Genomic DNA, 10,980 nt, shown 5'->3' on the forward strand with positions numbered 1-10,980 from the left:
TTGGCTACTCCAAGAAGATTGAAGGAATTGTCCCCCAGCAGCAAGTATGTGAGATTTAGACTGATCTCTTTTCTCCCCAGTCACAGGCAGGATGTCTGCATCTGCTGGGGAGTTTACTGGGGGGGTCGTAGGTCTAGTACAGCAGTAATGGGTGACATGGCTGTAGTAAAGTGCTGTAATTGCACTTAAACCAGCGTCCGCCAGATTATTTTTCTCATATTCATGGTAGGAATTTTTGTGAAGTAATGTGCAAGTTAATTTCCTTTGCATGATTAGTTACCTACTCAAGGATTCAATTAATAAGGATTCCGTTCTGCAGCAATTTGAAGAACTTCCTGTAGTTACCATGGGAGCAATCAGTGGTTCTATTCCCTTATCTCTAAACCAAGCATTTTGGAGGCAAAGATGAAGAATCTTTTCAACATAAAATCTCTTTGTAGATCTGCAAAGTCTACTGTAGGGTTGTTTCGTGCTAATACCTATGAAACGGCATCCGCAGAGACTTGACTTTTCTGAGTCCACTGGGACTAAAATGGAACATCAACAAAGTTTGTGGCCATAAACACGACCATAAATTCAGGCTTCTTGGAACTGTCTTGACCCATTGTAACTAGTGGAAACTAGTCTTGAACTTAATTGTTGTTTCAGCTCGCACCTACACTTAGTATAAATACGGAGGTTCATCTCTTCCTCTCACAACAGGGCTCTGAACCAAAGATTGCAGTCAGTCAAGGTCTTCTCCCAGACCACTCGGGGAGTTCTGCTGCTGCGCTTTGAAATCAGAACCATCTGTAAAGAATAGAGAGATTTACTGACTTACCTCAGAATGATGGAGCTGCAGATTGAACTTATTCCTACGGGAGAAATCATCCGCGTGGTTAGTCGCAATGGAGAACGCAAGACTGTAAGCCTGGTTTTTATTGTTCTCTTTTCCCTCCTTGCAGTGTTAGTTACACGATAACCAATTTAATGACCGCTCTTCTGAATGGAGAAATGGCTCGTGCAAAAATATGAGGCTTCAGCAAGACTGGCTGGTCACCGGGGGGACGGTGGCTGCGTTGTGAACAGTTTTCTGTCACTAGAATGAGATTAGTAGCAATGAATGTTAAGTGACTGGAAGTTTAGAATGTGATTAAAGTGTATTTCCTGGAGAAACACTTCAGTGTACTAAAGTTAGCGTGGCTTGCTGGTGGTGTATTGGCCCAGACGTACTTATTCTATTGGAATTCTGGGAGAGCTTTTCAAACTACAATGGAAGGGAAGCAGCTTGGAAAAGAATATTTTGATCCTCTTCAATATCGATTGTCCATGTTGTCACTGGATTCATGTCCTGAATGTTACAGGAAGGTTCACACGTCAAAAATTCGGTGGTAGAGGAACATATTAATGGACCATTATTAATATCCTGAGGAACAGGGTATTCTGTTAACTTGTGATTTTTTTTGACTTGGGGTCAGGGTTTGTTTGTAAGCAAATGGAAAATCCATGAGCTGATTTACTCCAAGATTCTGTGATTTCTGTTTTGACATGGTAGATAAAAGTAGTTAAGAAAGACACGGTACTTCTGGAAGAATAATTTCAGTTTTCAGTACTTGGAAGGAGTGTCTTTTGCTTCAGAATATTTTCTAGCTCGATTTGTAGACTTGCTAATTTAAAAGAGTCTAAAGAGAAGGCACTTTGGAAAATCCTCCATATGTTTAAGTGTACCTAAAAGCAGCTGTGAACTGTTTAATAGCTGGTTGGTTCCGGGAGCAGATTGCTCTGGGCAGGGCCGCCGTGTCCTGCAGACACATCTGTGCATGTCGCTGCAGTTTCCTCGCATTGTCTTTCTAGTAAGTAATCTGAAACTCCATCTGAAAATTAGCTAAGACATTTACCGGGGGGGGTGGTGGGGGGGAATTGCACAATTGTTAGGTAGAGTCATTTTACTTCAGCAAAACCTGAGAGCTCTGCCTTGTGGGAAGAGGAGATAGTGGCAATTCCGGTATTCTTTGGTTTCCAGTAACTGGTCCAGGGACGTTAGTGACTTATTTGTGGTGACAGCAGAGGACACTGGCAGGGCTGGATTGTCTTTCCCTGAGGGAACCGTTCCTTTAAACCTTATCCCGACTAGCATGCGCCGGGATCCGGGGGGAGACATCCGAGAGAGAAAAGCTATTAGTTCAGCTTTCTACAAAGTTTTAAATACTCATTAACAGTCCATAAAACTGTAATTTGCTACTTTGAGGGCGGCAGCCTGTGTTTGTCAAGTCCTGGTGGTGCTGCAGGAGTGGCCGGAGAAAAGGAGTTTGTGATGTCCTGTGCTGAATACAAACAGAAGCTCGTAGTTAAAGACGCTTTAAAGTGCAGGAATGGGAAGTGCAGAGCTTTACGGTTTCAGCTCCGTGTGCTTCAGGCTGCTAGAATGAAATCCTAAGCGGAATTCCCTGTGGATTCTGGCTGGGGTGGCTCTGGTGTCTCACACGTGTGTGAGATGAACCAAGATGCTTGTCCCTGCGTTCACCCCGGCTTTGGGGGATCTCTCCGGAGAAAAGACAGGCTTTTGGTGATTCCCACAAAGGTGGGGAGGGGATGGTGAAATTCTCCCCAGTTTTTGAGGTTTATCAGTTGTGCGCCGGGGTGGGGGGAGACAGGTGCGCCTGTGCTTGCGGGCAACGGGAACGCGAACCGGGGCGGGTTATCAGCGGGGGGATGCCGTCCCGGAGAGTGCGATCAGCGCCTCCGCCACGGGGAGAGAACGGAGGTGTGTGTGTGGGGAGGCTGCTGCGGAGCTCAGCGCTCCCCGCTCCCGGGGGCGGGGGGGGGGGAGGCGACGGCAGGTGAGGGCGGAGGCAGGGCCGCGGCCTCCCCGCCCGCACTCCGCATGCCCGGCGCTCGGACATGCTCACTAGCGGCGCGGCGCGGGCTCCCGTGGGCAGTCGGTGCCGAGGGGCTGCCGGAGCCGCCGCAGGGCCCCGAGCCGCGCGTCCCGGGGGCGCCGAGGGCAGGTGAGCGGGGACCGGCGAGCAAAGGGGGACGTGGCGGGGGGGGCGAGCGGCGGGGACGGGCCTCCCCGCAGCCCGAGGAAGCTGTGGGGGGGGTGAGGAGGGGAGTGACGGCGGCCGCGATCCCCCGCCCCGTGCTCGCCCAAAAGCGCCGGGGCTCGGCCACATGGCCGCGGGCTGCCGGGAACACGCTGCCGGCTCCGGGAGGTGCAAAGGGGGGGCAGCCGGGGGTGGCACCGGACGGCCGAGGGTTTGACCGTTCAGCCGAAGTCAGCGCCCTTCCCGGAAACTCCCCAGATTTCCAGGGTAGAAACAAATGACCCTTTGAGAGCAGCCGGCATCCCGGAGGAGTCCCCTCCGCTCCCCTTCCGTAGCCTTCCTAAATACACTCCGGTATAGAATCAGGGCTTTCCTGATTCTAGCCCAAATACAGGCAGCTCCTGCCCGGGACGGGGGGAATCCTGCCGGGGCTGGAGTGGGAAAGGTGTGCTTGGGCGTGGGGGCAGGAGAAAGGCTGCTCCTGAGCTGGAACGGGGCCCTGTCACGGCCCATGTGTCGGGGAGCTCCTGCTTATTCTTCTGAAGAATGGTTTGCTGTGCATATCGTGCTTTTTTCTATGTTCTCCAGCTGTTGTGTGCTCACGGGTGACATGTCCTGACATTCCTGCTGGAATAAATCTTCCTTGTTTGCCAGAGCTTGCACAGGTGCCTAAAAGCACTTCATGAAGAAAGCTTGGTATTTTCAGTGCTATCTTACAGGTGGAGATTTTTGTCAAATATCGTAACTTCTCTAGCTTAGACCACGGGTCTGTGTCCCTGCTAAGACTCAAGGGTCTCCATCTGTTGTGCTGCTTTTTGTGCCTGTCTTCCCCTTTTCTGATACGTGATTCATGGAAGGAATCTGACTCTGTGCTGAATGAATGTCTCATTCTAGTAACTTGAACTTTCCAAGTAAGCTGGCTTGATCTGCATCCTGATGTTGGGGAGGGGGGATTACAGAATAAAAATGAGTCACAATGCAGAGATTATTCTGGTTTTTATTCTTTCTATGATAGTTGCTTGAGGTGAAAGGCTTCTCCGGAACTGCTTGTAGGTGACAGCTGCCTAGTGTTAGAAAGTGACAAATGAGAAAACTCACTTGTTTGGCGGGACAAGCCGTGAACACAGAACCACATCTTAGAGTAATTGGGAAGAAAGGCATTCTTCTTTCGTCTCCTTTTGGAGCAACAGACAATTACCAGCTGTCAGCACCTTTGCAAAACTCTTAGAAACTGCCTAAGGCTTGCAGAACTGATGAGTTCTTAATTTTTACAGTAGGCCCTGGTATGGCAACCACTGTCATAACACTTAAGGGTTTTCGGTTTTGATACTGGATATAATCCTGTGTTTTAGGGAGACCAGAGTAAATATAAATCTTGTCTTTTGTTCTGCCTGGCAGTAACAAATGGTGTGCCAGACTGTACGCATGCTATCCTAATTTATCGTGACATAAAGGATAGATTATTTTTTTTTAAGGAAAAAAAAAGTCTGAATCATGATACACTAAGGGAGTGAGAGATCCCATGTGACTCAGGATCCCGAGTGTGCAATTTCTGTTGTCTTTTGCATAACTAATAGCAAAGAAACTTGTGATTTGTGACACACCATCAGAATTTATAGTATCTGTAAGACGAATGATATAGATCCTGACACAACTGTTCCAGCCAGGTAGAAGATGTTTGATTGATGGTTTGTTTTTAAATTTGACCTGAGCCCACTGGAGGAAGGACTGTAAAAAACCTGAGGGCCAAGGAAGCTTAGTAACAGATCAAATGTGGTGGTTCTTTTTGTAAATGAGCTCAAACTCTGTGGAGGCCTTTATGCAAAGGTAAGATAGTCTGAGTCTTGTTCCAGTAGGATTCAGCCACTTTGGATTTTTCTGTTGTTTGTGGTGTCATGTTGCTTACAGGACCCAGCCTCATTGTGTTGGGAACTGTGTGCTTTCTAGGAACTGTGCAAATTCCTCTACCACTGTCCAAGTGGGAGACACAAAGGTGTGAGACACAAAGTGCAGCAGCTGGGCACAGTCATGGAGCAGGGTATAAGCTATAGCTCCTGTGTGTCTCAGTCCATCGACCCTGCCTCGGCCCAGCGCTCTCACCTGGAGATGTGAATAGTTCCAGCCTGGAAACCGTTGAGGATCGTTGGGCTGGAGCACTCTGCCTCCCAGTAATGGGCAAGGACTGCTCACAGGCTGCTTTCAAATAACTAATACCTTTTGTAGGACAAATTTATATTTGGGAAAATGCAGTGTGATACTGGCACAAGAAAAGGAGGTGGAGAGAACTGAAAGCACGGCGGATTTTCCTAAGGACGGTGTGTCCTGCTGCCCTTTGTAAGTGATTCAAATGTAGCTAAATCACTTGTCCTTTCATACAAGCTTAAAAAAACACTTGTACGTTTGTAAAATGTTGCTGTGGGGAAAACCATTTGTCTTGTGCTTTGGCTTAACTGTATTGATGACAGTCAAATGTGGTTAACTTTTCAGAACTTACCCAAACTAAAACTGAGTAGGCAAAACAAATCAGTAATTTGTCAAGAGCAGTCCCCCAGCTCAGCTCGTTGTGTGAGCACATGAAGGTCTCCACCTGCACAAAGAATACGATGGCACAGGAGGAAATGCCTGGCATCAGGTGGGGATTGCTCCCTTGTAGCGGCCGTGCTTTGTACTGGTGTAAAACGATTGCAATTACAGTGTGTGTTTGTCTTCCATCCGGGGTTTTGCTGTGTTATATACTGCTTTATAACCAACTCGTGAGTGATGTGGTTGGCTTTGATGGGGATCACTCCTCCCGACTTCGGTAGAAGCCATACATCTAACCCTCTATCAGCTTTTCTAGTGGATGAGGTTTGAATGGCTTGTCTTTCTGTGAGATTGTAATACGGTTAGTTTTCTGCCCGGAGGGAGCCACTTTTACTGTGCCTCTGTTTGGATTGAATGATCTCTCTGCTGGAAAATACCCTGCTCTGTGTTTTGTGCCCTCCCCTGCCTACTTTATTCCTTCTCAGTGCATTAGCGGGGTTGGTGGCCAGCTCTTTCCAGAAAGCATTAATAAAGTAAGCAAGCAATATAAGCAAATGTGAAAGGCTAACGAAGTTTCTTATGACAGAAGGTTCTGAGTGGACAAATCTCAAGTAATTTGTTGCAACTGAGTCATGTTCTGCGGGGGTGGAAGGTCGTCTATTCTTTAAAGCCCTGCCCTGCATTATTAAATACTCTTCAATACAGTAAGGAGCAGCAGGGCTGGTACCTTTTCTGTTTAATGTATATCTTCAGTGTAGACTATGCTATATTAAATTCCTGTACTGGAAGGCGATAAAGGTTGGTATTTAGAACCCCTGTGACATTCATGCATGCATGGATAGCCTTCCCTGGCAGCTTTTTCCCTTTGGGAAAGCACTTGGTCACACGTGAATGACCAGCTCGCTGTTCTTTGGGGGGGACACTTGCAGCCCTTTAACCGGTACGTTGACCGTGGTCCAGCTTGGCCACCACCCTTCCTGTAATTCAGTTCAGCAGCTGATAATAAATGGCAATAGATTTTTAGCATTTGGCAGTACCTTTGGAGTGCTGCAGTGTTTGCCTTCTAGGCAATAAGGTCCTGGAGCTGGACAGTGCAGCTGCCTGCGGTTATTGCAAAGTTCTGTAACCAAACGGGCAGTGTTCTGATTTTTGCCAGGAAATGGGTAGTCTATGAATGACAAAAAATGTCCTCTATCCATGCTGACCCAAAACGGGTTTGATTTTTTTTTTTTTCTTTCTTTCTCATAAAAGAGAAGCTGTCTAAAATTATTGCTAGGTGAAAAGATGCATGCGGACAAAAAGACAGTTTCAATGGCCTCCAGGCTGCTGTTTGGATGCAGGCTGGTCCTCATAAGCTATAGCTGCTTTAAAAGGCTGTGCCTTTAAATTATGATTTCAGTAATTTCTTTCGGGGGTGCTTTTCTGGTAAGTAAAAGTTTAACGTGGACGTTTGACTCCGTTTCCTTGTAGGGTTCTTGTATCTGACTGGAGATTTCACCCTTACAAAAGGTAGAGATGTGGTCCCTAATCTTTGAGACAGCATGTACTCGTAGCTGGAGAACAGCCTTTGTAGTGGTTTTAAGACTTCAGGGAAACCTTTGGGCCTTAGCAGCTGAGGCTGCATTTCATTAGTTAGAGTGATCTGTGGTGCCTTCTGCCAGCTGACAATCACCAGGTGTATTTGGCCATTTTACTAATGAAGAGGAGGATTATTGAAGGAGCTGTAATTCAACTAGAGACCAGTGTTTGTCAGAGGATTATGGTGAGCTTACAGTTGTATTTTTTTTTTCTTCGGTACCATATACTCAATATTTTACTCAATTGTCTCTACGTCTCTTTTTACCACTTGCTGCCTGGTCTAGATGACATAGTCCTGTCCAAGAAAGAATCATCTTTACTTCAGAGTTGTAATGACAAACTGAGAACAGCAAAGAGGGTAAACTCAACACTCTCACTGTGCTTATTGTTCATGGCTGAAGGGTCCAGTTAAGTCAATGTCCAATTATATAATGAGGAGATAGGGATCTGTTTAGCTTTTTAGAAAATTACATTCCACTGAAACAGTATAACTGGAACCGTAGAAGTAGGAGGAAAACTATTTTCCATTCTGAAATATGTCTTTGTGTAGTGCTGCGAGTTGGGTTTTTTAAACTTGCTAACAGTAACTAATAACTTCTACATTATACAGTCCACACTGAGTCATTGTTTACTCAGGGAAATGACTTTCAACAGCCAGACCTGTTTGCTAACTTTAATAACTAAAATATGCAGTTCCACGCATTATAAAGCAGCACACTATAATCAACATTTTTTTAAAAACAAAAACTGACACATATTTGCAACACCACAGAGTGTTGCATTAGAAGTAGTATTTCTGCAGTTCAGGTTTTCATCTGCAGCAAAGGCTGATGTGTCCAATGGTGCAGTTTTGAGAAGAAGGAAAATTATTGCACAAAATTATTGTTGGGTTTTTTCTAGAGTTTTATTGAACCTTCCAAATTAGAGACCAGAGAGCCTTGTTCTGTGTCCACACGTCCTGTTGTTTTAAATAACAGGTTGTCTTATACTCTTAAAATTTTGGAGTCTGTTCAGAATTGTCTCTTCTGCATCTTGGGAGGGAAAGCCACACCTTTGCACCAGGAAGCCAGGAATTCAATCTCTGACAGAACTGGAAGTTAGACAGCAAAACAGATGTTTCTTTTGCCTTCTTTTAAGTGAGCACTGACGTTCAGTTGCGAGTGGTTTTCTTGCTTTTTCTTGACTGTTTATCTGTTATTTTGTGTTAGCACATTATTTTGTCACGGATATTACAGGTAGCTTTCCTACCCATCCATTACAAGTGTTAAGATTATAATAACAACCAGGGTTTGTACACCAGCTTGTTTTTTGGGAGTGAACAAACAACGCCAAGTGCACACGATGCAGTATAATAGGGTTTCTCCATCGGTTTGTTCATGTGGGAATGAAGTGGGGGCAGCTGAGCGTGCCTGACTCGCCTGTGAAGGGACAGTGTGGGAAGAATGTTTGCACTGTTAAAATGTAACTTTTGAAGATATTTCAGATCCTCCTTTTGAATTCATGCATTTCTGAATTTTGTGGTCCGTTCTCTTTCCTTCAGAGCTACTAAGTACCACGTAATTAGAAAAATATTGCAACTTGGAAGAGAAGATTCAGAGCAATATGATTACTGGAAAAACTCAGTAATGTATAATGACGAACTGCTTTTATATCTGTTTATATCCCAAAAACAACAAACAAACAAAAAATATCACTTTTCTAAAGTTAACCAAATGCTGCGTTTTGAAGAGTGCATTCAAAAGGTATATTTTTGATTTCTCCTAAAGTCACAGGCTTTTTTTGGTCATAATTCTGTTTGGAAATAGGAAAACTTAAGGCCTCATTTGAAAATGAGGGCAAATATCAAATATGTGACTCCCAACAGTCCCATTTTATTTGTGCATGGATTTGTTGCTCTTAAAGTTGGAGGTAGGAATCAAAAGCAAGTTGTGCAGAGAAGTACAGAGTGTGTTTCTGTGTACCTAACTGTAGCACTCTGTGGGAATGCAGATGATTTCTAACTTTAATCTTGCTGATCTTCTGTCCGGAAAGCTCCTGGATAGGAACTGGGAACCATGGAGCCATTAGCAAAGCCACTTATGGTGCCATTAGCAAAGCAAGAACACCTATTGATTAAACAAGCATGGTGGGGTTTTGCGTCATTCCTAGACCTTAGGAAAGTGTTGCTCTGAAACTCTGATTATTTTTTTTTTTTTTACCATCTCAGAATTTCTCATATTTTATTTTTGTGCCTCCATTAACACAATTAACTGTACGGTGCTGTGAGAATCCTGGCAGGATTTGGAGTTACTGAGAGAGCCAGCGTGTTTCCTTGGGCATAAAATCATGGTGTTCTGAGCGTAGGATGTCTGGATGGATGCTGGTTTGGTTCTGGTCAGCTGGGGTGTAGAAGGTGAAGTCAAAGTATGGATGCAGGTATCAAGATGAGACACTGTTGATAGGATAAGGAACTTACACGTTCATAACCTTAAGGGGATTTTAATATTTTGTGCTGGCTGAAGGGGTGGGAATCTGAAAGAAATTACAGACTGAAAACATTTGGGAGGCCAGAAAGAAAAGCGGAGGCTGGAAAGGGGTAGGAGTCTGGAAGGGGATGGGAAGCCGAAGAGAATGAAAAGGAGTGGGAGACCAGTAAGAAAAGTGGAGACCAAAAAGGAGTATGAGGCCAAAATAGTGTGGGAAGTCAGGAAGAAAAGTAGAGGCCAGGAAGAAGGTTGAAGGGGATAAAAAAGGGTGGGCAGAAAAGTTTGGGAGGCCAAAATAAGCCTGTATCACAGATCGAACTTACTTTGCGCTCCTTTTTATCTCTACATCCTCCTGAAGCAGTGTATCCACAGGCTATTTAGCAGAGCTGAAGAAAATTAAAGCTCAGCTTTATGTAATAACTTAGAGACAAATGCCTGTATCTTGGCTCTTATATTATTTCAGTTGGCGCTTAGTTTCAGCACTTAGAATTTTGGGTTCCATCAGGAAGCATTTCTTTAAATTGTTTGAAATCTTGGCTGTTAGAGAAGCAGAGCTGAGCAGTAGCACTGTCTGTCCATTGTGTGTTGGCTGCCTTAAAGTACTGTCCTTTAAGATCACCAAGATGTCTCCTCAGTCCATAGAAGCTGCAGTGCTCTCATGACTCTTCATGCAGAGATTGGAGCAAGCTAGAAGCAATTTGGGATAATAGAAGGGATAATTGATGCAATTTTATGAGCTATTTCTAAATCAGGTGTGTTAGAGTCCCTAAAACATCTAAGAAAAACTTGTGATGACATAAAGATACGAGCACAATATCTTTTCTTTTAGCCTGATATAATTAAAGAATACATGGATTGATGGTTATGGGCCATTTCTATATTTGGGTAAAGCTTTCAGACATTATTTGTCTCAAGTATAAACTAATTTGATTTAACTCTGTGCTGATACAAGGAAGAAAGATAAAGGAAAAGAGAGCAGTGACCACCTTGAAACCTTCCTCTGCTGCGTTGGAGAGAGCAGGGGGTGCCTGGTGCTGGGAGCCTGCCAGGTGGTGAGTACTGGAAGTGAGGACTTCTGGGTTGCTCTGGCAGCTGGATCATGAGGGCACCATGTGAAGAGGAAATGTCGCAAGAGATGTGAAGTTCTGTATGCAAACAACCTGCAGAGCAAAAGGGGGTGTTTGATCTCTCTCTCTTTAAACAAACCTGACCGGTTGCCAAGTATCTGTTTCTGCTCTGGTGATTCCGTGTCTAGGTGGGGACAGAGGGGAGCTCCTTCCAGCCTTAAGCCTTGAATATATTTACCTGGCAACTGCTGTTACCCAAACCACTTTCTTAGCTCGGCTTGCAATGGGAGGAAAATTCCTCAAAGTAGCTCTGTGTGGGATGAG

At 44.9% G+C, this 10,980-nt stretch overlaps 1 protein-coding gene across 2 annotated transcripts in view; it reads left to right on the forward strand.

Annotated features, from left to right (window-relative positions):
- Positions 1-811: 811 nt before the first annotated feature.
- The window catches only part of MYO1C (myosin IC), a 60,466-nt gene continuing 50,297 nt past the window's right edge, over positions 812-10,980 (forward strand). Inside the window, exon 1 of one of the 2 annotated variants that reach the window (XM_014953188.1) lies at positions 812-904. In XM_014953188.1, coding sequence (XP_014808674.1) covers positions 827-904 — 78 coding nt within the window. In that variant the 5' untranslated portion in view covers positions 812-826. Of the gene's footprint in view, positions 905-2,875; positions 2,988-10,980 lie in introns of those variants that run through there. The other variant, XM_014953190.1, reaches the window with a different exon arrangement.

Source organism: Calidris pugnax, unplaced genomic scaffold (genome assembly GCF_001431845.1).
Source record: "Calidris pugnax isolate Ruff unplaced genomic scaffold, ASM143184v1 scaffold133, whole genome shotgun sequence".
Lineage (NCBI taxonomy): Eukaryota > Metazoa > Chordata > Aves > Charadriiformes > Scolopacidae > Calidris > Calidris pugnax.